This window comes from Dryobates pubescens, chromosome 17 (assembly GCF_014839835.1).
Source record: "Dryobates pubescens isolate bDryPub1 chromosome 17, bDryPub1.pri, whole genome shotgun sequence".
Lineage (NCBI taxonomy): Eukaryota > Metazoa > Chordata > Aves > Piciformes > Picidae > Dryobates > Dryobates pubescens.
The window spans coordinates 15,246,982-15,271,243 of record NC_071628.1 but is presented as its reverse complement, the minus strand read 5'-3'; the positions used below and the strand labels follow the sequence as shown (position 1 = coordinate 15,271,243).

Here is a 24,262-nt window from a genome sequence, read left to right as displayed (position 1 = left end):
TGTGGCACCTGCACACGTGGAGAATATAGCATGTGAAATTATCTGCAGTATGTAAACCCACAAAGATTGTAGCAATATCTATGCAGTAAGATGGGACTGGTTTGCTTTTCTTTTTATTGTTTGTGAATCATCTAAATGATTTGGGCCTTGTTACTTTATTTATGCATTTCAGGTTTAAAACACTGCTTATAAGAAAGTGGTCCTACTTGGTAGAATTTGATGTAAAACAAGGCAAGCCACTGATCTAGCTTTTGTGACTAAGGTAAACCCAATCTTCATGACCTGAACCTGTTATCCATTTGCATCTCCCTAGGACACTATACTCGGGATTTGTTGACAGCCTCTTTAAAATAAATGTCTTTATGAGCTACAGGAATTAGTTCGATACGGGAAATGTTAAACCTGAGGGCGAAAGGTGTGTTTTAACATTTTTGGTTTCATACATGATGGATAACATGGGCAACAAAAGAATTTATTCCTAATTTGGCAGAACATGCTAATAGTATTAGGTACTGCCCAGTGGCAAAGATTGAGTAGTTTCTTGTGCATTATCTGTTGCCACTGAGGTTGTGTGGCCTCCAACCGCTCCCTCGTCATATCTTAGTTTAGAATAGAATAGACCAGACCAGGTTGGAAGAGACCTTCAAGATCATGGCGTCCAACCTATCAACCCATCCAACCCACCTAATCAATTAAACCATGGCACCAAGCACCCCATCAAGTCTCCTCCTGAACATCTCCAATGATGGTGACTCCACCACCTCCTTGGGCAGCCCATTCCAATGGGCAATCACTCTCTCTGTATAGAACTTCTTCCTAACATCCAGCCTAAACCTCCCCTGGTGCAGCCTGAGACTGTGTCCTCTTGTTCTAGTGCTGGTTGCCTGGGAGAAGAGACCAACCTCCGCCTGTCTACAACCTCCCTTCAGGTAGTTGTAGAGAGCAGTAAGGTCACCCCTGAGTCTCCTCCAGGCTAAGCAACCCCAGCTCCCTCAGCTTCTCCTCATAGGGCTTGTGTTCCAAACCCCTCACCAGCTTTGTTGCCCTTCTCTGGACACATTCCAGTAAGTCAACATCTTTCCTAAACTGAGGGGCCCAGAACTGGACACAATACTCAAGGTGTGGCCTTGCAGTGTACAGGGGGAGAATGACCTCCCTGCTCCTGCTGGCCACACTATTCCTGATGCCCTAAGGCTGCTCTAGCATTCCTGGTTCTCCTGCATAGTTAATAAACTGCAGATAGACTTCTAGTGACATTAGAAGCATGTCGATATGTCTTTGTGTTGCACTTTCTGCAGATGTTGGTACAACTACCAGTTGTGCAAAATCTGTGTATTTAAGTAAGATGGTTCACTTCATGGCAATTGAGGTGCATCACAAAATCAGAATTCATAATATTCTCTAAGCAAAGAGAACATTAGCATTGATACTATGAGCAGTGTTGGTAGCATTGATTTAACTACTGTAAATGAGTTGCAAATGTCTTCAGGACTCTTGATGGAGGGAAAAGTGTGATTGATAAAGCAGAACCAGCAACGCTAGTGTAAAACAAGTTAAAATGATTGAACGTGAACTCTAGCAATATTAATATATATGGTGTTTGTTTGAATCTCTTGTTGACTCCTACCATGTTTTTTGACAAGTGACCTCTCTTACTTCAGTGTAGGTCTACCCAGTTGCTTCTGTATATTTTAAAACTGGAGTATTTAACGTGATAGTCACCATGCAAATAGAATTAAATGATTGTATCACTCAAGGCTGTCATTGTCAAAATAAATATCCACAGTTTCACATACACACTTGTTTGTGTTAAAGGTCTTGACATTTATTTTTCAACAGCAGGCCATTCCATTATACATGAATTTGCCACGGGAGCAGACCCTTGGGTGCATACCATGCATTTTTGCCTCTATTTTTAATTCCTTCTTTGCATCCTCCTGTTTCAGAAAGTTTTCTCTAACAGAAAGTCTTTCATTATGAGACTTGATGAGTCTGCTGCTACAGGTTCAGTTTCTGTAATGTTTCAGAGTCCGTGTTCAGAAGCTGAAGTGACTTTTGGTAGTGGAAGATTGTTTGGGAACTTTTTCATTGGGCAACAGGAGAGGGATTGGCATAGCTTGAAAGTTGAAATGAGTGTCCAAAGAAGGTCACCCACCTAGCTTAAATGTCTTCAAGTTAATTTCTTCAAAGAGTGTTTTAAGCATGGGTGTATGTGTCTCTGCCTCAATGTTGTTAGTACTCACTACTGTGCTAGGTGGACTGTTTGCCTGTCACAACTCACTGTGTTTGCAGCTGTAGGAAGGCAGAGCCTGTAAAAGAAAGTCAGTAACTCAGAAAAAGCTATCTTAAGCTTCTGTGGTTTGTTGAAGCTAGGAGCTCTTCATAACTAGGTAGTAATGCTGATACAAATCTCTTTCTGGAACCTGCTTCTGGGGAGAATAAAGTCAAATTCAACTGTTTTGATAATGAACTCAAAAAAAAAAAGATGATCAGCTCTGATGCTGCACCAAAGAACTCTGGTGGCTCTGCAAGCTGCCTGCAGGTTTCCTTCTCTGAACTTTTTTATTTTTCCATTCGTATTATGCTAATAAGTAAATGAATGCCACTGGTGATGGGGAAATGCAACATGCTCTTGTCCCATTAATGCCTTTTGTGCTTGGAGGGAGGGAGGAAAGCAAGTATTCACTCTGCTAACTTCTCTGCAGTTGCTGTCTGGGAGCTGTGCCACCTTGAGTGATGTTAGTTGCAGTGAGGATTTTGGACAGTTGCTCTTCAGTGACAAGGCTAACCTGGGGTCTCTCTAAATGCACATGAAACCCTGAGGCAAGCAGGTTGTGGGAGGGATGTGCTCACCTTAGGTGCTCTTTTCTTTCTGTGGCATACAAGATGATATTGCAGTAAATAACCATTTTCAGGTAGACACCTTAGGGGATGGAAAAACTGGTCTGTTAGCTTCGGTGAGCTTTAGGAGCCCACATACCTTGGCCTTTCCCTGATGAAGGCCCCTCCCCGGGACAACCTGCGGAATGGAGTGTCCTGTGTTGGAAGATGCAAGCCTGAGGAGCTCCCCAGGTCTTGGAGCACTTGCAGGCTGCAGGTGACCGGGCAGAAACTGCCAAGTGATTTGGTGGCCATGAAGTAGGGAGTATCTGCTTATTTTAAATTAATAAAATAAAATTTTTAAAAATGGGTAATTCCTCTTGAGGCTTGGAAAGACAGCAAACTCTCTGGGAAAGCTTCACAGAACAGAATCGCAGAACATCAGGGGTTAGAAGGGACCTTGAAAGATCTAGTCCAACCCCCCTGCCAGGGCAGGATCACCTAGAGTAGGTGACACAGGAATGCATCCAGGCAGGTTTTGAATATCACCAGAGAAGGAGACTCCTCAACCTCTCTGGGCAGCCTGTTCCAGCGCTTCATCATCCTCACAGTGAAGAAGTTTTTCCTTTTGTTCCCTTGGAACCAGTTCTATGCTCCAACTTGCACTTGTTGGTGTCAACATGCAGTCTCGCATACACCATTTTTTGGGGGGATATCCCAGAATTCCTATTGCTCTTGGTTATAAGTTACTTTGGAAATGTAACTGGGGATTCCCATACAAAGTCAAGGAATGAGGCATTCCTAGGGTTTTGTGAAATGATGTGAAAGAAACATAGGTCTTCTCCCTCAACACTCATTTTTTTTCTTTATTTCATAGTCAACTGTCCTCAATAAAACAAAGTAGTATTACAGGTACACTTTATTTCTGCTTGAGGTATTTTGCATCGGATCACACAGTCACAGTTAATGACGTACGGGTTTGAACAAACTGCAGCTCTCTTTCTGTAAAATAAAAGATCAGAATTACTTTAGTTCTCAAGAAAGATCAACTGAAACCTCAGTTTTCTTGCTTGGAAAGGCAGATGATAGCACTGTATGCTGTATGTACTGGAGCCATTATATTTACATTGTCACATATTGAAAAGTGTCTAATAGCTCAGTAGGTGACCAGGACAAATACTATCATTTATTTCCACTGCTTACAGCGGGGTTGGTCTAGTGTTTACTCATGCTGATTACATCCTTTAACTAAACCTCTTATCTGTCAATTCTCCTGATTGTATGTAACAAGCTTGCTACTACTATTTATCAGCTAAAACATAAGGGATTTGCTGAGAGAGGGGAGGAGGAATTGGTCATATTGCACAGTAATAAAACCAAAAGCCCTAAATGCAGCCGGGGCATGTTTAAAAGCCATCTCTTTCTCAGCTGGCTGTGACCTCTTTCTGTTTCACAGACATGGCAGTTTATCTCTGTACTTAACAAACCTGAGCTCTTGCCTGGTCCTGGTGTGACAGTGTGTTTCTACTGCACACCAGTAAACAAGAGACATGTTCCTTCCTGTCACCACTTGGAAACAGCCTGTCTCCCAAATGCAGACATGGTATATCTGCATGTATTTTTTTTTCTTTGGTTTTCTTTCTTTTCTTTCAGAGTTTAAAAGGAGGGAGAGAGAAACCCTGAGAGGTTGAGAGAAGCAGGGGGGCTTTATTACACTGTAGCAATTTTTACCTGCAAAAGCTTTTACCTCTTTCATACAAGGAACCATATTGTGTTTTACAGGCTGCAAGTGTAAACAGAGATCAAATTCACTTTTGTTTTGTTAGAATTTACAAACTCACATCATGTTCAATTTCAAATGTTTTCTTTCTTTCTCTGTTCATAGCAGAGAGCTCCTTTTAGATTCAGATTTACTATTGTTGTTTATGCAAGAACTAGGTTGGGTGTCAGAGGCAAGAAATGAATCAAACCCTCTGCCTTGTGCAGTGTTGTACAAGGACTTGTTGGTCCATGTGCAGCTTGGCATGTACTAGGACAAGCAAGCAGGGATTATCAAGAGGTTGCACAGCACAAGTATACTGACATGGGATGACCAAACAAACTGATACACAGACTTGGTGACTTGGTTCATGGCTCTGTTCTGGAAGGGAAATACTGGACTGCTCTGTTCAGATGAAAAATTAGTTCGTTTAGGCTGTAAATTGAATTCTTACCGAGCAAAGCTGAAGCTCGTGTTTATAACTGTGGCCCTTTGTTGTGCTTATTGGCATGGCATCCCATTACAGCAACTGTATCTCTGGCTCAGCTTTATGTAAGCACTCTTACACACGACTGAGTGGGAATCCTAGATAACTATCAGCTTGTTCTGAGCAGATTTGCTGAGGAAAGGCCAGTTAACTATCAGCTGCTAATGCGGCATACTTACTATGCAGTTCAAGTGCCACATCTGTAAAAACATAATGCCTTCCTTTCTGTGCAGATCTGCCATTATTTCTCTTGCTGTGTGCAATATTGCAGATTTGGACCATAATTAAGTATTTTCACTTAATTTTTTTTAATCTTGCCACGTACTTTTTCTGACAGCATTTAAATTTACCTCTATTAAGGAAGTTCTGGTTTTTATGTTTTTTAATTATATCACAGTTACTTCACCCCTGGTTTTGATTGTTCAAAGTAAATGTTATTTTGATACAGTTTGTTTGTAATGGAAAGCTTTGTTAAATGTTTGTCAAGTTTAAATTACATTGTCAAACGTCTCAGCAGGTTACTGTTTTAGCCAGTAACCAACTTCACTATGCTCTGGAACACTGAAAACTGACATCTGCATTACCAGCATGACTGGTTTGGGTGTTGATTAAAATGTTACATGTGACAGACACCTACGAAGAGTAATCTCTGGGCTTGCTTTGAATTAACTGCAGAGTCATGAAATGGCTCTAAAGCGCATGGAAAATGTTTGTTTGGTGTTTCTTTTCTACATGCTAAGAACTTAATCTTGGGCCAGAAAGATGCATTCTTGCCCTTAGACAGTTAGGATCTTTCAGAAACAGGCAGATTGTGTGTCAGAAGTGTTGCTTAGTATAGTTTTATGTAACCTTCTTGAATGTGACTTCTGTAATGTTCCAGTTCTGAGGAAAATAGTCTTGACATCCTCATTTAAACATACCTTGACTTCTGCAGTAATTCATTCTAACTTCCCAAGCTGGTGGTTCTCTAAGGGGGAAGGACATAGGGAGGAGATACCCAAGAACAGAAGAATAATTGAATGTACTGTACTTCAAAAACCAAAATAGAGTGCTAAGACCATTAGCTTGACTCTTTAAAGAGATGTTGGGACCTGTTGGGATGAGGGAAATGTTATTTCGTGGGAAATGCCTTGTAGCAATCTTGAAGGTAAAAATGTGAAGGTACAGGCTTTATTAAGGCAACAAAAGAGGTGGTGTTTCATGGGCCCACTCCAGTAGTACGGAGGGCCGTTGCCCTTTTTATTGAGAGATTTTCTGTCTCTTTATCAGCTGTCCCTGTAACTTAATCCGGATGCAGTTGTTTCTCTCAGGGCATGAGACTAGTTGCGTCATAACTCCAAAAAATGGAATCAAGGGTGCTGCAAAGCCTTGGAAAATAAGAGGAGAAATTTTTTTTTTGTACTCTGGTAAGATAGCTTTCCAGCCCATAGTAAAGCAAAATGTGTTATCTTCAAAATATCTGAAGGTGAAATTTTCAGTGGTGGGAAAGCGATTAGAATCTTACAGGAAATGCTCTCTGCCACTCTGTGTTCTCAGGGTAGAAATTCCACCATTTAAAGCTAAACTTGTGTGGGAATTCAGCTGGGAAATAGTGTCATGTTGATTGAGTAACAGTTAGGATGTATGCAAATATTGTTTCATTGTTCTTTTGCTGGAGCTAAAGGTTAAAATTTGCTTCATAAAAAGGACATATCGATCACTTACGTCAAGAAAGTTGTAAATTATTTTACATAAAACCCGCTCAAAATGCTTTTGAAACGTTTCCAAGTATGACAATGAAAGTTTAATAGCATGCATGGTAATAGCTCTAATGTAAAAAGGAGCAATAAATAAAGACTGTTTTCTGGGTTGTGGAAATTAAATGCCAATGCCTGTTTGAAAAGTAAAAAGGGAAAGGAGTTAACAGTGGCAGGAATGACCAGATAATTATTCTAGCTGCTTAAACAAAAAAACCCCAAACCAAACAACCCCCTGCATCAACTATGTACCTTCCTGATATAGAAGCTTTTTTTCACTGAAGCAGTTTTCTGGGTTTGTGGGGCTTTATTTGTGGGTTTTCTTGTTGGTTTTGTTTTCTTTCTTGTTGGTTGGGGTTTTTGTGGTTTTGTGTTTGTTTTTTTTCCCCTGAAATGAGAGGATTTGTCTCTGGGAGACAGCATTATTTAATTTGCTATTTATTGGACTTCATTAGTAAAATACTTAAGCCCTGGATTGCAAAGAAACTGCTCCTTGGAGAAAGCTTAGAGAAAACTCCTGCTATAGGAAATTAAATCAACGTTGTCCATTAATCATACTGCATGTCAACCCCCAGACCTTTCTTGATTGTTCTTGGTGAATGTGAGGAACCATTAGATGTGTGAGGTCCTTAAAGGTCTGAGTAAGTCAAAGGGGAAGAGTTTAAAAAAATGCCACCATCAGCACATGAAAGAGACTTCAGAGTGGACAGAAGAAAACATTTGCTGTACAGGGCTAGTTAGATTTCTCCCCTCTCCCCTCCTCCCCTCCCCTTTTTTTTTTACTTTAAATTATTTTCTTCCTTTGTTTAAGAACAGTCCAGACATTGTAATCAATTTTTAACTTAATTTTGCCTGATTTTTTTTTTAATTAACTTTTGAAAGTCATCTTACCATGTTGTGATAGTTGTATGTGAAAGGTAATAGGAGAGGCTCTTAGCAAATTCTCTGTTAGTGACAAATAAATGCATTTCTAAAGCTAAGCTAGTATGTTTTCTGGAAGCTTTCCTACCTGGAGTAACACCTTGGAATTGCATAAAGGCATTATTGCTAGCAGAAGCATATTTTTATTTTGGGAAAGTATACAATTGTGGAAAAGCCAATGTTCCTTTTTTCCCAGGCTGCCTGGGCTCACACTTTTGTGGCAAATGAAGGGAAGGTATGTAGGAAGTGGAGAAAAAACCAAAAGTTTTCTGCTGGAATGAAATGGCCTCAAGTTGCACCAGGGGAGGTTTAGTTTGAGTATTGGGAAAAAATTCTTTACTGAAAGAGCAGATAGGCATTGGAACAGGCTGCCCAGGGAGGTGGAGTCACCATCCCTGGAGGTGTTCAAAAAAACATGCAGACATGCCACTTTGGGACATGGCTTAACGGCCATTGTGGTGTTAGGTTAATGGTTGGACTCGATGATCTTAGAGGTCTTTTCCAACTGAATCAATTCTATGGTTGCATGAATAAACAGCTCTTCCTGTGAAATTTCTCTTCCAAACCTGAGATTTCTTTGCATCCTGGGGAAAAAAAAAATATATCAGACCCTAGGGCTTTCTTTGAGGCAGTGGAGCTGAAGATGTTTAGAAGCAGAAGGGTAGGATGGTGTACATAGGGGAAGAGAGGCAGATGGGTAGGTGTTGCACTGCTACACCTTGTAGTAGTCCGTCTACTCTCCATCTACTCATCAACTGCCCACTTTCTCCTTTGTATAGTTTAACACACAGGGAGGGATGTGCTCACAGCCTGTTGCCTAGCTCTGTGTCTATGTTTACATGTGTATATAGAAACTCTTGGGAGAAAAATTGGGTATCTTCTGGCTTCCTGATCCTCTTAGACTAGTTCTTCTCCATTAGAAGCATACTTCTTACTATATTAATTTTTATTTTCATGATAAATTTTTATGTTGGCATAACCTAGCCTTTCTTCTCTACTAATGTCTTTTGGTCACCTTCTTACTGCTTCTCGCTTGCCTTTAACTAATTTCTCTTAGTTTCCTGTCAGTCTTTGTTGACCTGGTGACAACCACTTGCCTTGGAAAACCCATAGCTGTAGCACTCCCTGCCAGTTATTTATGCTGGAAAAGTTTGCTCAGGGGTGGCTTGAATGTATTAAGTCTTCACATGTTATCCAAGCAGGGTAAACAGATATGCATGGGTTGTGATTGGAACAGCTCTGTCATATATGCAGTGATAATCATCCCTCTCCTTCAGAAATGGCAGCTAAGTCGTGATTCAAATCAGTCCAATAAAATGCCTGAAGAAAAGCACCAAAACACGGTCAAGCTGTAGGGCAGAAAAGTGAATTGCTTAGAATGTGTGCAGGCACAAATCTAGGGTACTCTGGCTGGGCCAGCAGTGCCTATACCTCATTCTCTTGCTTGAGCCTCCTGGTTGGAAGATCAGCCTCTAAAGGGTTATCTTCCCTTTGTTAAAGCTAGGAGGAGTCTCCCCCGTGGGCCTGTATTGTCCCTTATGCTCCTGAGCAAGGCTGCTGAAGTATGCTGCCTAGAGAGGCATGACAAAAATCCACTTTAGGCAGTTATTTGTATTTCCACTCACATTTGTTATTTCCAACAAGAGCACATGTTGTGTTCTTCCAGAACTTTGTAGCTATTCCAGCGAGTTTCACTGTCCCACCTTAAGACCTGGGTACCTTGAAACAAGAGGAAGAGAACGACCATTTTCATGAAGTTGCTTGGGTACCTGTGAGTATGATACCACAGCTCTGAAATCAGCGCCACAAGTGGGCTGTAAGTTTCCAGTTTGCAGCTTTGCAGTCTGTGAGATAACAGCTCCCCCTTGAGGGAAGCTTTGTTTATTAATAAACTCCTAACAAGGCTACCCTAGCTAGCATTGGAGTTTTGGGGTGGGTAGATTTCAGGTTCATTAATTGACTGGGCTGCATAAGATGAAACAGCCTCATGGTGGTTGTGTAGTGCCCTAACCAACTGGCCACAGCTGGGAACCATGAAGTGGTTCTGCCAGTGGCTTGATCTGTTGCGTTGGGATGTCAGTTCTGAGTTCATCAAAGTACGACTTGGAACACAATAAAGTGGCAAAAGCTGGCACTTTTGGAAGAAATCGCCCTACATCCCTTTTGTACCTGACTGTGCTAATTTGAGCTGCTTTTGTCAATGCTTGCATGAGTTGCACAGGGACAGGGTGGGAAGTTGGCCTGAATGAGAACGCTGTAAAGCAAGGTTGTGGCAGGAGTTAAGTGGCTGAAAAGTGAGGGGAAGAAAGCTGACTTCTTTCAGCAGCAGTGATGGGCAGTGCTGGTTTAAAATACTCATCAAACTGAGGGCTTAACTTAGCACTTGTAGAACTGAATTAATGATGGGAAACCCTTTTAATTGTACAAAGGAAGGTAACTAGCTAAGAGTTAGGTAGCTGTATGTTTATTTTACTTAGGTAATCAGTCAATGCTTTCCATTTTCTAGGTGTTGTATAAACTTCATATGCAGAAGAACTACATCAAGATAAAGTTGTTTTCCCTTTTTCAATCAAGACAGTAACACAGCTAAGGTTTAAATCTTGAATGTGCTAGGAAAGACAAAAATAACCTTGATTATGAGCAGTCTCCAAGTGTTTGTACCTTTCAGTTTCTTAATACAGTGTTTTACATGCATTCAGTGCTTGCTTTTCACAAAGCTACTTAAGAACAGCAGAGCAGATATGGTGAAAGATTTAAATTACAATTAGTGTGTGGCCAAATATTTTGATACAACAACACTGCTTCCCATCAAAAGGGATTTTAATTATTAACTTTAAAAAAAGAAAAAAAAAAACCACAACCAAACAAACAAAAAACAGTTGAAGGAAAAATTTAAGCCAGACTGAACTCCCATGTGTATAAATATGAAAAATACACACATGAAAAGCATCCTTGGAAAAAAGGACACAGTTTGTGAAATTCTGTTCCAGGTTCGGCAAAGCTGTAGTTTACCTTTCTGTGTTGTTACTGCTATCCTGTGCATCCTTTAAAGTACAGTACTGTTTACCTGTAGTGATTAGTATTTACATTGAACATGTTGAACATTTCCAAGTGGGGGGGAAAAAATGCACTTTTGTCTTTACAAAACAACACAAAGCACAAAAGAAGTAAGTTCTGTCTTGCCAGTCAGAAGAACAAAAGATAACCAGAAGTGTTGAGAAGCCTGAAACCTTTCAAGCTCCTCCTCTTAGAATAGAATAGAATAGACCAGACCAGGTTGGAAGAGACCTTCAAGATCATCATGTCCAACCCATCAACCAATCCAACCCACCTAAACAGCTAAACCATGCAACCGAGCACCCCATCAAGTCTCCTCCTGAACACCTCCAATGACAGTGACTCCACCACCTCCCCGGGCAGCCCATTCCAATGGGCAATCACTCTATCTCCATAGAACTTCTTCCTAACATCCAGCCTAAACCTCCCCTGGTGCAGCTTGAGACTGTGTCCTCTTGTTCTAGTGCTGGTTGCCTGGGAGAAGAGACCAACCTCTGCCTGTCTACAACCTCCCTTCAGGTAGCTGTAGAGAGTAATAAGGTCACCCCTGAGCCTCCTCTTCTCCAGGCTAAGCAACCCCAGCTCCCTCAGCCTCTCCTCATAGGGCTTGTGATCCAAACCCCTCACCAGAGAAGGGCGACAAAGTTGGTGAGGGGTTTGGAACACAAGCCCTATGAGGAGAGGCTGAGGGAGCTGGGGAGCTTGTTGAGATGCTTCTTTGTATGGTTGAGGGAGGGGAGGGGCTGAGGGAGCTTGTTGAGATGCTTCTTTGCATGGGTGTTAAACAGCATTTTTGGAGGTGGTTATTAGTACTCAGAACACAGTTACTCTGAGTAAAAGATATGAGGTCCTGAGCGTATTAGGTCCAAATTCAGACTGCACATGTTGACTCCACTTGCAAGATCCATCTATGGTGTTTTCAAGACTACTGCTCCAGAAATTTGATCTTAATTAAATAGTCTTCAACTAAACCATTAATGTCTATTTAACTAAAAGCAATAACAACATTAACTTGCACAGCTGCGGCCACTCATATGGGCTGAGGAATCCTTCTGCTGGATTTTTTTTAGAAGAGCAGAATCCTGATCTGGAAAGAGATGAATACAAGATGCCTTTGAAATATGGCTTTAGGTGGAATCACTCTGGAGATTAAAAGTTAGTATAATTGTTACAGAAAAGCAAATTCTCCTGGCCTTCTAGATGGGCATTTGTACTAAATTTAAGATCACTGAGAGCGTTCAAGAAGGAACATAAGGATGTAGGATTTGAGGTGCCAAACTGTTATTTACTGTGTCCTTTCAACGAACTTTCCTATTCACATTGCTTTCACAAAACTCCTTGCGACTGGCCCATGCCAATGTGCCATTGAATATAACAGTGGTGCATATCAGAGGCAAGGAACTTGTGGGGTCCTGGGTACTATTATTATCATTACAAATGGAAATTTTCTTTAGGGCATGTTTTAGCAGTCTGGGTTGTGTTGTATGAAAATGTAGAGGCTGAAAGTAACGCTGCTCCACCAAACCACTGGGGGGATAGCGTAACCTAAATGTAATTCAAATAAGTATCTTTGCTAAATGTCAGAGTTGCAACCGGTCACAAAAGCTGTAGAGAAGGAGGCATCTAAGAAGGGAGAAGTAACAGACATGTTCATATAGGGAGAGAGATACTGCAATGCATTTAATGGCTGGGGAAACAGAGACCTGTGTCTTCATGCCACCACGCTTCAGGTGAAATCACCTGATGAGCTAAGGCATTTGGGTTGAACTCTTCACAAGCCCTATTGGCTGTCTTCCCTGCTTCCTGGCTCGTTAACCTGTATAATTGGAAAATGTTTAGCATTATATCTTGAGTTTTCAATGAGTACTTTGCATTGAAAATCGTGTACAAAGGAAGCTTGGTGCCAGCCTTTTATTTTAAGCTTTTTTAATGCATCTGGATTTAATTCAGCAAATGAAGTATGAGAGTTGTCATATTAGAAGCAGGAAATGTGTATCAGGCTAACTGGCAGTCTGTGACAAATGTGTTGGTTTAGCAAATGCACTATAAAACTTGTCAGCCTTCTAAGTTTACTTGCCCCTCCACCCTGCAGTTGACAAATGAGTGCCAAATTTTGAACTTCCTTAAGCTGTTGCTTTATTTCCATCTGCAAAGTGACTATAATAATAGTTCAGTGTTCACACAACTGTGCATGCCAGCAAGCCAGCAGACACACAGTGCAAATTAGGTATCTGTCTGCCTGGTAGATGCACCACCACAACCTGGTGTCTGACAAATAAAAGGGAGTGCTCTGTGAGCAGGAGCACACGTGACCCTTGACACCTGCAATAACAGAATTCCCTCTGAAGTTTGGGCCCTAATTATAGATGCAGCTGGATATGGGCCATGCAGACAGTACTTGCCTTAAGAAAAATATAGTGGTGGTTTCTATTTGTGTCTGTTTTGTTTTCATGTCGTGACTGACTTGTTTTACATGTAGCCATTTCAATGTGTTTTGAGTGTGCAATCCTTGTTTCCCTCAATTTGAAGAGAGCCAGACTGATTGTTTATTGCCCTACCTGAAACTTTTGCATCTTGCAGTCATGCTTGCAACAGCACAACTTCTAAAGCATGAGATCTGAGAAGAGTCAAGAGACCACAGATGGTTTTGCAATGAAATTGTGCACCTCCTAGAAAGTCACTGTAGTGCAAATAATGATAGATAGTGCTTTCATTTTGTTGCACAGAAGGGTCAAAATGGCAGTCCATGACAGACCAGCAGAAAATGTTGGTTCTGAAAGAAAATTTATTTTGTAGCTTCAGGGGAAAGTTTAGGTGCTACAAACAGATTGGTTTTGTCATTGTGTAAAAATGTGTTGTTTGTAAGGTGATGCAAGATGTCAGTGTGTGTGTAGGGTAGAGCTTGGTACCTAAACAGATGTTAAACCAAACTTGGTAGACTGCTTTCTTCACTGTGTTTAGATGCCTTTTCTGGAAGCATTCCTCTCAGCATGAAGGTCAGCAAAATTGCAGTTTCCTTCCTGTCTGCAATTCTGAGATGTTGGTCTTCATTGGAGAGATAATATTTTCAGTTTCTCCCATCTTATGGAAGAGAACCTTTTACAGCACACTCCTGTTTTGAGGCATGCTTGTAGCAACACTTGTGTGTGGGTTTGGTTTTTTTTGTGGAGCATGTTGGGGTTTTGTTTGTTTCTTGCTTGTAGTTTTCTGTTTTCCTTTCTTTTTCCTGGCCCTCTGCTGTAATGTTTGATTCACTAATTGTGGGGATTGGACCTTAACATACCACAACTAATGGTTTTCTGTCACCCATGCATGGATCAGATGCTGTATGTAAGGAAACCTGTTGTATAGGGTGGTATGTCCTATTTGGACCACTGTATGAATTCTCAGTGGACATATCTCTGCTAGTAACTGAGGGTAATTAAGGCTCTGCTGGCTCCTTGGACAGTCTTTCCCTCCCCCCTCGCCTTCCCTTTCTTCTTCCAGCGATGGCCTCTCTACATAATTCCATTAAAGTGATTGTGCTCTGAGGGGTGGACTGAGGGGCAGTGCTCTCATCTTTCAAAGCAGGACCAATGAGCTATGTGCTTTCCACTGGGCAGCAAGAAAAGAAAAGGTTTCTCAGAAGAAAAGACTAGTACAAAAGATCAAAATTAGGTGTTTGTCCGGGCCTCTGGTATTGCTTTCAAGTTAGTTTTTGAGGTCTCACTTTGCAAACGGTGAGCCAAGCTAGTTAACATAAGGGCGTCTGCTTTTTGCTTGTGCAATTTAACAGCTCTCTAAAGCACAAGAGAAACACAGGGACTGACTGCAAATGTTGCAGGCATCCTGGCGATGTTCTACACACACCTGAAATTGAGCAAACTTAAAATCCTTGAGAAGTGCTTCACTTATTTTAAAAAGACTGGAGACATTTAGACAGGTTTCTTGTTTCTGTAGTCTCCTCAAGACCAAAATGCTGCGTTTTGAGAATTCATCCTACCTCGCTGGCCCTCTCCCTCCCCCCACCCCCTTTTTTTTTTTGTATAAAGCTGCTATTACTGATGGTGGGCAGTAGGAAAAGTGATGTTTTTACTGCAAGGGGTGTGAGATGTTGTTTGTCCTGGGGCCCTCTAAGGGGATAGCTCAAAGCTACAAAAGGGATACAGACCCATTTCAGATTAGACAAATAAGCGAGAGCCATCCAAAGCCGTGGAAAGCCAGACCGTTTAGCTGGATCAATTCACGTATGTCATATGTTATAGTTTCTACCAAAATAAACTTTTACAGTGTTGTACAAAGAACAAGTTGCTTAGTTTCTACTTCAGTTATTTGGTTTGCAAAGGAAAACATAAGTATCACAGGCAGTCTTTGTTCCATCTGTTTAAAGTTACCTTTAAATTGAAAAAGAAGCCATGAGTTGTAAAATGCTGGGGAGCTGTAACCTCTCAGGCTATTTTAGTCTGATATTGAAAAGTTGTTTTTTAAAATGTGTGATCAGTTGAAATTCCAACTCCTTGAAAAGCAGAAGTAATTAAATATTGTCTGAAGCTAGTAATAATGCTTAGAAATGATGTACTCAGAGCCTCCACAAGATTAAAAACCATGTAATAGAACAGGATCACTAAGCTGCGTTTCGTTGCTTAATGTTATGTACTTGAGCAAGGTAGAAGGGCAATTGTTAGAAAAGAGAAATAAAATCTAGTACTGAAAATCTGGAAGGCAATACTTGCTTTTGAGGGGAACAGGCGTGAATCTGTATCACCCTTCTACTTCCTGGCTTTATGTTACTGTTTGGCTTGATGCACTTCTCTCTGTCCCTTTCCTCTAGTATATTTGAAATGTATTTGCTTATTTTCCTAATAAGTTTCTGCTGTATTTACATTACTTAGCTTCAAAAGTACATTTTTAAGGATAGTATTTCTCAGTGCTCTTCCTTTCCCACCCTTCCCCCTTAATAATTCCCCTGGACCTCTGTTGCTTGGAGCAGACTTTGGCTAGCCCCAGATTCGATGTCAAAGGCCGTGACCCGATGTCAGAGCAGCCCATGCTGCTGGCCTGTTCTTTGAATAATTATCTGGAGTTTATTGTGTTGAAGGGATGGGCTTGAGGGCAGTGCAGTCACCCTGGCAAGCCACACCAATGAGCTATCCAGACAGACCACTACCCAACAATGGACCTGTAGGTTACACAAAAAATCCAGCAGCACAAAAGATTAAAAATGGACATTTTGCCACAGAAGTTTTGTCCCTAAAGCAACCATTTTTTCAGCTTTTTGAGTGTAGTGTGGTTTTGATAACTTCAAATGAAAAACTAAATTATGTAAGCTAGAATAGAACTGAACTATTTTTCTCATTGCCTTCCCCAGATGTTAAAATCTCTGTATTGGATGTAGCTTGAGAAGTTGTTTCTAGTTGCTGAACTCCTCTCAGAACAAGACACTGGACTTTTTGGGGGTTTGTGTGTGTGGTTTGGTTTTGGGTTTGTTGTTTTTTTTCCCCTCTAAAAGCTCTGCACAATCCTAATTCTTTTAGAAAGGTGAACTAAGTCCCCAATGCTTTTATTTCTATCAATTCCTTCCTTGTGAAGTGCTAAGAATGGGGATGTTAAACATAGGTATAAAAATATGTTCAGTATCCAGACTTAATGAGACAACAGCAAATGATAATAAAATGTCCCATTTTCTGTGGACTTCCTTATCTTTTACTTTCCCCAAAGAAGACTTAATCTGAAATCCAGACTGTCAAGTGCTGTCTCCTCTTATCAGGACTGAATGGAAGACTGCTGGAGGTGGACTTACTGTTCTGGAGGGGTGGGGGCAGGGAAAAAAGGTTCTTTCTTGATCTGACCTTGGATTCTTTCTTAATTTTATCTATCCCTGACATGTTGGCTCTGCTCTGCCTCCTTTCAAGGTGTTTGGAGCTTCACGAACATGCAGCAGCTGAAAGAAACAAGGACAGGGCTTTTAGGGGTTGCAATATTACACTCTCTTGTAACCTTGCCTAAGTAGCCTGTAAGCAAATGCTTTCCTTAAAGCATTTGCCAGAAAGCCAGAATTTTGGTTATGTTGATATCAGCAAACATTGTTGTGCAACATTTGATTTAGGACTCCTCACTTCATATTCAATATAAGCTTCATCCGAATGAATAGTTATCCAGAGTGTCTCAGGTACAGTGTGGTCTTGGAACCTGCTGTCAGAGGTTTTATACTTGAATTTAATGCTCTAAATTTATCTGGAGTAGAAAAATTGTGTGAAGACAAATCATCGTAATCTGACTGGGATAAATGCAGTTTGGTCTTTTGCAGAAAACTGATTTGAAGATAAAATATAATCAGGGCACTTGCATTTTTGTGTGTTCTTTTGAGAAGGGAGGATGGAATTATATATGGATTAGGACTTTTCATTGGCTGTGTTGTTAGTGTCGTGCTGCTCTAAGCTTAGAGGGGTTTGATTATGTAATAGAAGTATTGAGAATAGCATTTTTGTTCCATTGTGAATGTGGAAGTGGCTTTATTGTTCTTAGTAACTTTTCCTAAAACTTCAGTCTACGCAATCCAAGAATGAGGTAGTTGCATGAAAAAGTACTTCCCCAGCTGCAAAGTGATTAGAAGCACATTTTTGGTTTCAGTTGTTCAACTGCTAATACAGGCATTTTATCTTTGATGTCTCTAGTTTTTCCAGCTGTGCTCACTGGAAGTGCATGAGGACACCATCTGGCAGTAATGAGGTATAACTCTACCAGATGGACCAAACCTGCGTTGGTAGGAGAGGTGATCCTTCCTCTCCCCATGTCACCTTTAGGGAAATATTTTCAAAACAGAGGAACATTTTTTCCTTCCAGTAGTGGTAGCTGCTGCAGCAGTCATCCCAGCAAAATCTGGGGTTTCAGTGGATACATTTCAAAGGCCAGTAAAGATCAACAGAAGCACCATTTATTCTGTTGTTGAATGATGCCAGAGTGTTTTATATGTTTTTGTGTATTTGTCTAAATGCCTCAGAAGAACTAAAGTGCTCCATTTGAGATAGTAACTCAGCAGAATTCCATGGAAATACAGAAACATACACTAAAACTAGTTCTGGCACAAGAAGATACCATCTCTGCAGTTGGTTTTGCCTTCCATTGTATGTGTATTTGCTGGACAATTTGATTTTCTGTCTTTGAAAGCTGGGCTCAGTATGCTGAATAAATGTGTGCTATTTGAACATATTAAAATCTTAAGTTTTGGAAAAGAAAGTGGAAACATCTGAACATCAGTATTTCTGACCAACAGCTGCTTTGTATTAGCAACTTCTCCCCTTTATTGCAAGAGAAGTGGAAAATTTATACAGAAGCAGGTCTGATGGCAGTAGTAAGGAATAATGAATATCTTTGAGCAGGTGTAGTGTCCATGTTCCAATGAACTGTGTAGTGACAGAACTGCTACAAAATCTCAAGTCTCAATTCTTCATTATGTTTTTGAAGTTTCACTCAGTTTCTTGTGTCCACGCAAATAAACATCTGTCATTTTCCCTCCGTGCTGGGAAAATAAATGAGTTGTCACAAACCCAGGGTTGGAACATCTCAGAGTACTGTAGTAATTTTCTTGACCAATCTGGTTTTACATCAGTAACACCACTAACTGCTATGAGCTGCCTATCTGCTTTCTGAGATGCTGAACATAATCTCTTAAGACTGTATCTCAGAGATGTAGTAAGACAGTAAAATACACAAATCGTTGTCGTACCGACTCTTACCAAGCTTCAGCTACTGTAATATTTATTTTTCAGGTAACAATCAAGTTACAATATTTTAAATGATAGTGCATCTCAGTGGTTTTTTTCTCATGCTTGTAGTGTTTAGCCTTCTCATCTCTTTACAATAAAGTGTAGAATTTATTCATAGACTTGCACATCAAAGAGCAGGCTCCCCTGTGTGCCTTGCTGCTGAAAGACCTAGCAGGGTTGACTGCAGGGGTGGCTGCAGTTGTTTATGGGAGAGTGAAGGACAGGATATATGGGATTCCAAAGGAATATCATCAGGGAGCAATGACCTACCTACACAAACTGCCATAGGAAAATGAGGCTGATCCTACATAAATTGTAGACTAGTGATTTTTGGGGGGACTGTATCTCTTTTGACAATTTGAAATTAAGCAATGTAGGGCATAGTTAGCTTTTTTCCTACTCTTATTTTATAGAAGTATTATTACCAGGGGCAAAATCTCTGCCTTGTGTTTTTAATGCTGACAGGGTTTGATGATATAAAAAGGGTGTGTAAAGCTGTGCCAGCTTGTCACATGCAGCCTGTAACATCTTTTAAGACAGTCTCTCTGTACTCCAGGGGCACTCTGGTAATAAAATCTATGAATTGTCATGTTTATATCAACATCAGTGCTGGCCTCTTGATTTCTACAAACTGTAGTTTGTGCATCCTTTCCACCAACTAATGTAAGTAATAGTGATAAAAAAGCCTATTAACAAGCTGTGGGTGCTGTGACAATTTTGCAATAACCTAGTGTCAACAGCACTAAAAGAACCAAACCAAAACATAGCAGAAACAAATTAGCTTTAAGGAATTCAGTCAGCTGATAAATAGGCTACAAAATTGTTCCTGTTCAACTGAGATCTGGGAGGGAGCCTTCAACCACTACACGAATGCTGGCAGTTGTGGCAGAATTAATGGTAATGACTCCGTGTTACGTTCAGAGAACTTTTTCAAATGCAGAGTTGTAATCATGATGTGATTTTTTTGTTTTTACTTAAACTGAATTTGTGTTGAAGGAGTTGAGTAAACTACTGCACCTAATTTGTTTTTGAATAGCAGTGATCTTTGGAAAGATGTGTTACTTCTGGGTCTGTTCTGAGGGCGACTCGTGGCCTCAGTACTCCCCTGTTTACTGAGCCTCTCAAGCCTCCTGTTGCTGTGTAGGTACATGGATGGTCTACACTAAATGTAACACTGCCAGCACCCCAGGCAGTCCCTAATCTCTTGTGAATGATTTATGTGTAAACTATAAAGGATACCTATGCTGGGAAGGATAAGAAAGCTCCTGAAGTTTATTTTCTCTCTAAGGATATGTCTGGCTTTGACTATTTAATCCAGCTGATGAACTGCTAGATGAAAGTGTTTATGCCAGGTTTGTACTGAGATTGCCACTGAGGAGAAAATCAGATCATAAGCCCTGTAAACAATACAAACAGTTCTTAAAAATATTCTAAACAGAGGCTACTTCAGATTAAAAAAGAATTCTAGCACTTAATAAAACAAATAGTTTGCAAGTATCTGTTGGGACTGGAGGCAGGTCTTTGGCTATTGGTTATCTAGTTTTGTGTCTGGTGAAGCTGTGGTCAGCATGGAAGAGCACCTCAGCAGGTACTTTGAATTAGTCTTCACTAATGTTAGGCATGTCATCTGTGAAGCAAGTTTCACATCCACTTGTTTTGCTGCTTAGTATGCTGTCTTTAAAAATGTTTTATATTTGCCCTTTTAGATTACTTTAAAGTTTTTGTAGGCTAGTACATAATGTAGCCCTCCACAGTTGCTGTTTCAGTAAAAGATACCAGCAGATGGGGTTTCAAGCGTACCAGCAGTAACGCACGATGGCTTCAAAATTTTGACATCATTTTCAGATTGAATTAGTTTTGTTACTAACTGAACCATGATGTCCTGAACTGGTACTAAACTTGGGTTTTTTTGAGATAAGAGACTACTTTTAAACAAGTTCTTCTATATAAAGAGAACTGTTTGCATTATACAAGAGTAAGATGAGTGTTATTCAACACTGTGCTTTTTCTAAATGCAGAGTGTTGACACTTGTGATTTTACAAAAATGTGACTTTCTCAAAAACATTTGATTATTTGTGTGTGTCTGTGTGTGGGGAGTTACACTTTTGCCTTTCTCCCACATCCCATTATTCTTTCTTTCCCCTGTAGTCAAGTGTTAATGAGGAATTTGGGGGTTAAAAAATATAAAAAAGAAAAAGAGAAAAAGCAGTGGGGATAAACAGACTTCACAGGCTCCTCATTCAGCTCAGCAGGGCACTAGACCTTAGCTATTCTTCATTTCACAGTGAAGGTGATCAGTTCTGGGTGACCACTTTCAAAGGGCACAGAGTTTTTGAAGGTGCTCGGCAGGATGATAAATTGTCATGTCTGTCATCCCGTGTCCTGCGGAAATGCAGCAGGGGTCTCTTCTGCAGGAACTCATAAAGAAAAAAATTGACTGTGACACTTGGAGGGCTGGATGCTGCTTGTTTGTGTGAAACCTGTTCAAGGGTCTGTTAAATAGTACCCAAACTCTTTTTTTTCCTTCCATAAGAATGGGTGAAAGAATCAATAGCAGCCTCCAGAGCATAAACCTAACGACATCTTAGAGATGCCTTGATGGTCTTTTTTTAAATTTTGGCTTTCTTTCTGAGTATTTCAGTTTAGCATTAAATAGATGTAAATTCCTCTAAATGTATAGATGTATTCCTATACATGTATGCCTGTGAAGAAGCCTGGAAAGCTCTATAGTTCTGCTTTGATGAGACGTGTGCTGTGATTCACCTCAGTAAGTCACCATGACGTGATTTTGGTATATTCTAATCACTTGGTACTTTTGAAGTGCAGTTATGTTATTTGTTGAGCTCAGTGTTTTTTCACCTCACTGTTTTTTTCGTATGTCTTTTGTTGGTTACAAAGTCTAAAGATATTTCAGTGCTTTACATATAATATCTTAGTACCTTTCTGAATTTTCACCGAATTTTCCTTTATCACATGCTTAAGATCATTCTGCGTGTTTGTATCCACCTCTTCCTTTCCTGTGATTGCAATTTGTTGTGAAGGAACAACTGATGTCACTTGTTAAAGTGATACTATAAAGTGAGAACAACCTTCAAAGCAAAGGAGAATTTAGTTTTAAAAACCCCAGTTTTTGATGTTTTGACATTTACATTGTCTACTTGTGATGTTAAAGTCTATTTGAAAAATGGGAATAGGGTTCTCTTTCCTATTCTACCATTAATGTTAAACACATCAAAGAAATACTTTGATCCAAATTTAAGAGCCTCTTTTCTTTCACACCTATATTTAGGTTTTGGTAGAACAGTCTTTTAAAGATGAACATACGTAGAGGTGTAAACTTTACCTGGCAATGTCTCATTTAAAACTGAGGTTGGTAGCTAAAGCACAAAATGATTCTCTGTTTCAAAATAAATATGAAAAGATTGTACCAAATGCATTACTCTGCCATTACTCTGCCATTTTTATGGAAACATGAAATTGCTAAGATTGTTTTGCTGGTGAAGGGACTGCAGAGGGAGCTAATGATCTGATATAAACTAAAGTCCTGTTTGTGGTGAGGAAATGTCAGGGATCTGTGTCCCTGTTTCTTTTATGAGAAAAGCCATGTCAAATCTCAGCTAAAATGAGTAAGAGGAGAGATTATGATGAGAGGGATAATATGGTATTTTAGGGCAGGGAATAAAAGTAACAAGACCAGCACAGGGATGGGATAAGGATAGGATAGGATAGGATAGGATAGGATAGGATAGGATAGGATAGGATAGGATAGGATAGGATAGACCAGACCAGGTTGGAAGAAACCTTCAAGATCATCGCATCCAACCTATCAACCAATCCAACCCACCTAAACAACTAAACCATGGCACCAAGCACCCCTTCAAGTCTCCTCCTGAACACCTCCAATGATGGTGACTCCACCACCTCCCCGGGCAGCCCATTCCAATGGGCAATCACTCTCTCTGTATAGAACCTCTTCCTAACATCCAGCCTAAACCTCCCCTGGCGCAGCCTGAGACTGTGTCCTCTTGTTCTGGTACTGGCTGCCTGGGAGAAGAGACCAACCTCCGTCTGTCTACAACCTCCCTTCAGGTAGTTGTAGAGAGCAATAAGGTCACCCCTGAGTCTCCTCCTCTCCAGGCTAAGCAACCCCAGCTCCCTCAGCCTCTCCTCACAGGGCTTGTGTTCCAAACCCCTCACCAACTTCATTGCCCTTATCTGAACACTTAATATCTGAACTTCTGCAAACCTTAATAGAAAGAAATAGGTTCATAACAATAGGAGAATATCCTAATACCTACATCAGTAATGAGATTAAGTTTAGCTGAACCTAGAAGAGCTTGTTCATACCAGCAGCAAATGCTACCACCCTACAAATCATTGTTTGAAAGGAATTTGTTGCAAATACCATCACGAGGGAGTAGGCTGCAGGGAAGCAGTTCAGCCATCCTGGTAATTTGTACTCCTAGCCACCTGTGGGTGCCCCACACCATCTCCACTTACAGAAAGCCCCTTTCTAACTCAATTTTCTGTAGTAATTTTTCACTTGGAGCAAGGCCAGTGTATCATTAAGAGAGCAAGAACAACAGCAAACTGCAATATGGGTACCCAAAAACATGGCCAGAGAAAAGGGAATAGGGAGACCCTTCAAGCTAGAAACTGTGACCAGAAGGTCACTTAGAGAAGAATGCCAGAAACAACTTTCAAGAAAGCACATGAAAATGGAAGTTGTTAGCATTATTAACAGTCACTGTTGTTTCACAGTGTATCTCCTCTGGGATTCTGGAACCAAAACATTTCCTGTTTCTGTGCTGCCTCCTGTCTTCCTGCCTTTGCTTTGATTGCCCAGCTTCATTGCAGCCTGCTTTATCCAGAAATAAATGTTGTTTTTGCTGGACCTCATGCTGTTTAACAAATTGTTGTTATAGACTGAAAGCACTTTCCTTATGCTGAATCATACTATTAAAACTAGCTCTGTAGCTGTGAAGGTGTCATTTTGTTACAGAACTGTGATAATTATCCCACTCCCACTGATTTCTGTTTGAGGGCATCAGAAGCAAGACTGAGATACCAGTCTGCTGACTGTGGCGGACAGGCTTTGCAGGAGAATCAGTTATCTCACTCTGAAACTGAACTCTCTGAAAATCCTTATTTTAAAACTTGAGTCTAATTATTTCTTTCTCTTGGTGCAGATCCTAGAAGAAAGTATCATGTAAGGCTGCTGGCATATAACAGTATGGAAGAAGGTTATCAGGCTGACCAAACAGTCAGCACTCCAGGATGTGTCTGTAAGTGTTGTGGGTGCATGAAGAATTTATTAAGAGCTGAGCTGTTTCAAGATCCCAGTAGGTCTGTGTTTTTAACCTATAAATATTCTTTTTGGTGTAAACCAAAGAACCAGAAAGATCATATCTGTGTTAAGTGCTGTCCTAGACATTTGCAATGAGGCAGTCTCCTGTGTTCATGATCTGCAGCTGAGGAAACAAGATAGCTACCAAGCACATTATCCTCCTGTGCTGGATTGTCTGCATCATCTATCTAGTGATGTACTATGTATCTTAGGAGAGTTTTATCTCTCTTCCTCATCTCTGTTTATAGTTTGGACTTTGTTTTTGACAAGTGGGACTACAGAAGCAGTACATGATGTGTATTGGATTAGGAGGGATATTTAACAGCTTGAACCAGATTCCTGGTAGTGCTGGGCCTGGGCAGATTTGATTCTCAACCTGTGGGCTCAGA

At 40.5% G+C, this 24,262-nt stretch overlaps 1 protein-coding gene across 1 annotated transcript in view; it reads left to right on the top strand.

The window, feature by feature from the left end:
* PRTG (protogenin) overlaps positions 1 to 24,262 on the top strand; it is a 78,096-nt gene that overhangs the window by 41,504 nt on the left and 12,330 nt on the right. Inside the window, 1 exon segment of the mRNA XM_054169117.1 lies at positions 23,716 to 23,811. Within this exon segment, the coding sequence (XP_054025092.1) occupies positions 23,716 to 23,811 (96 nt within the window).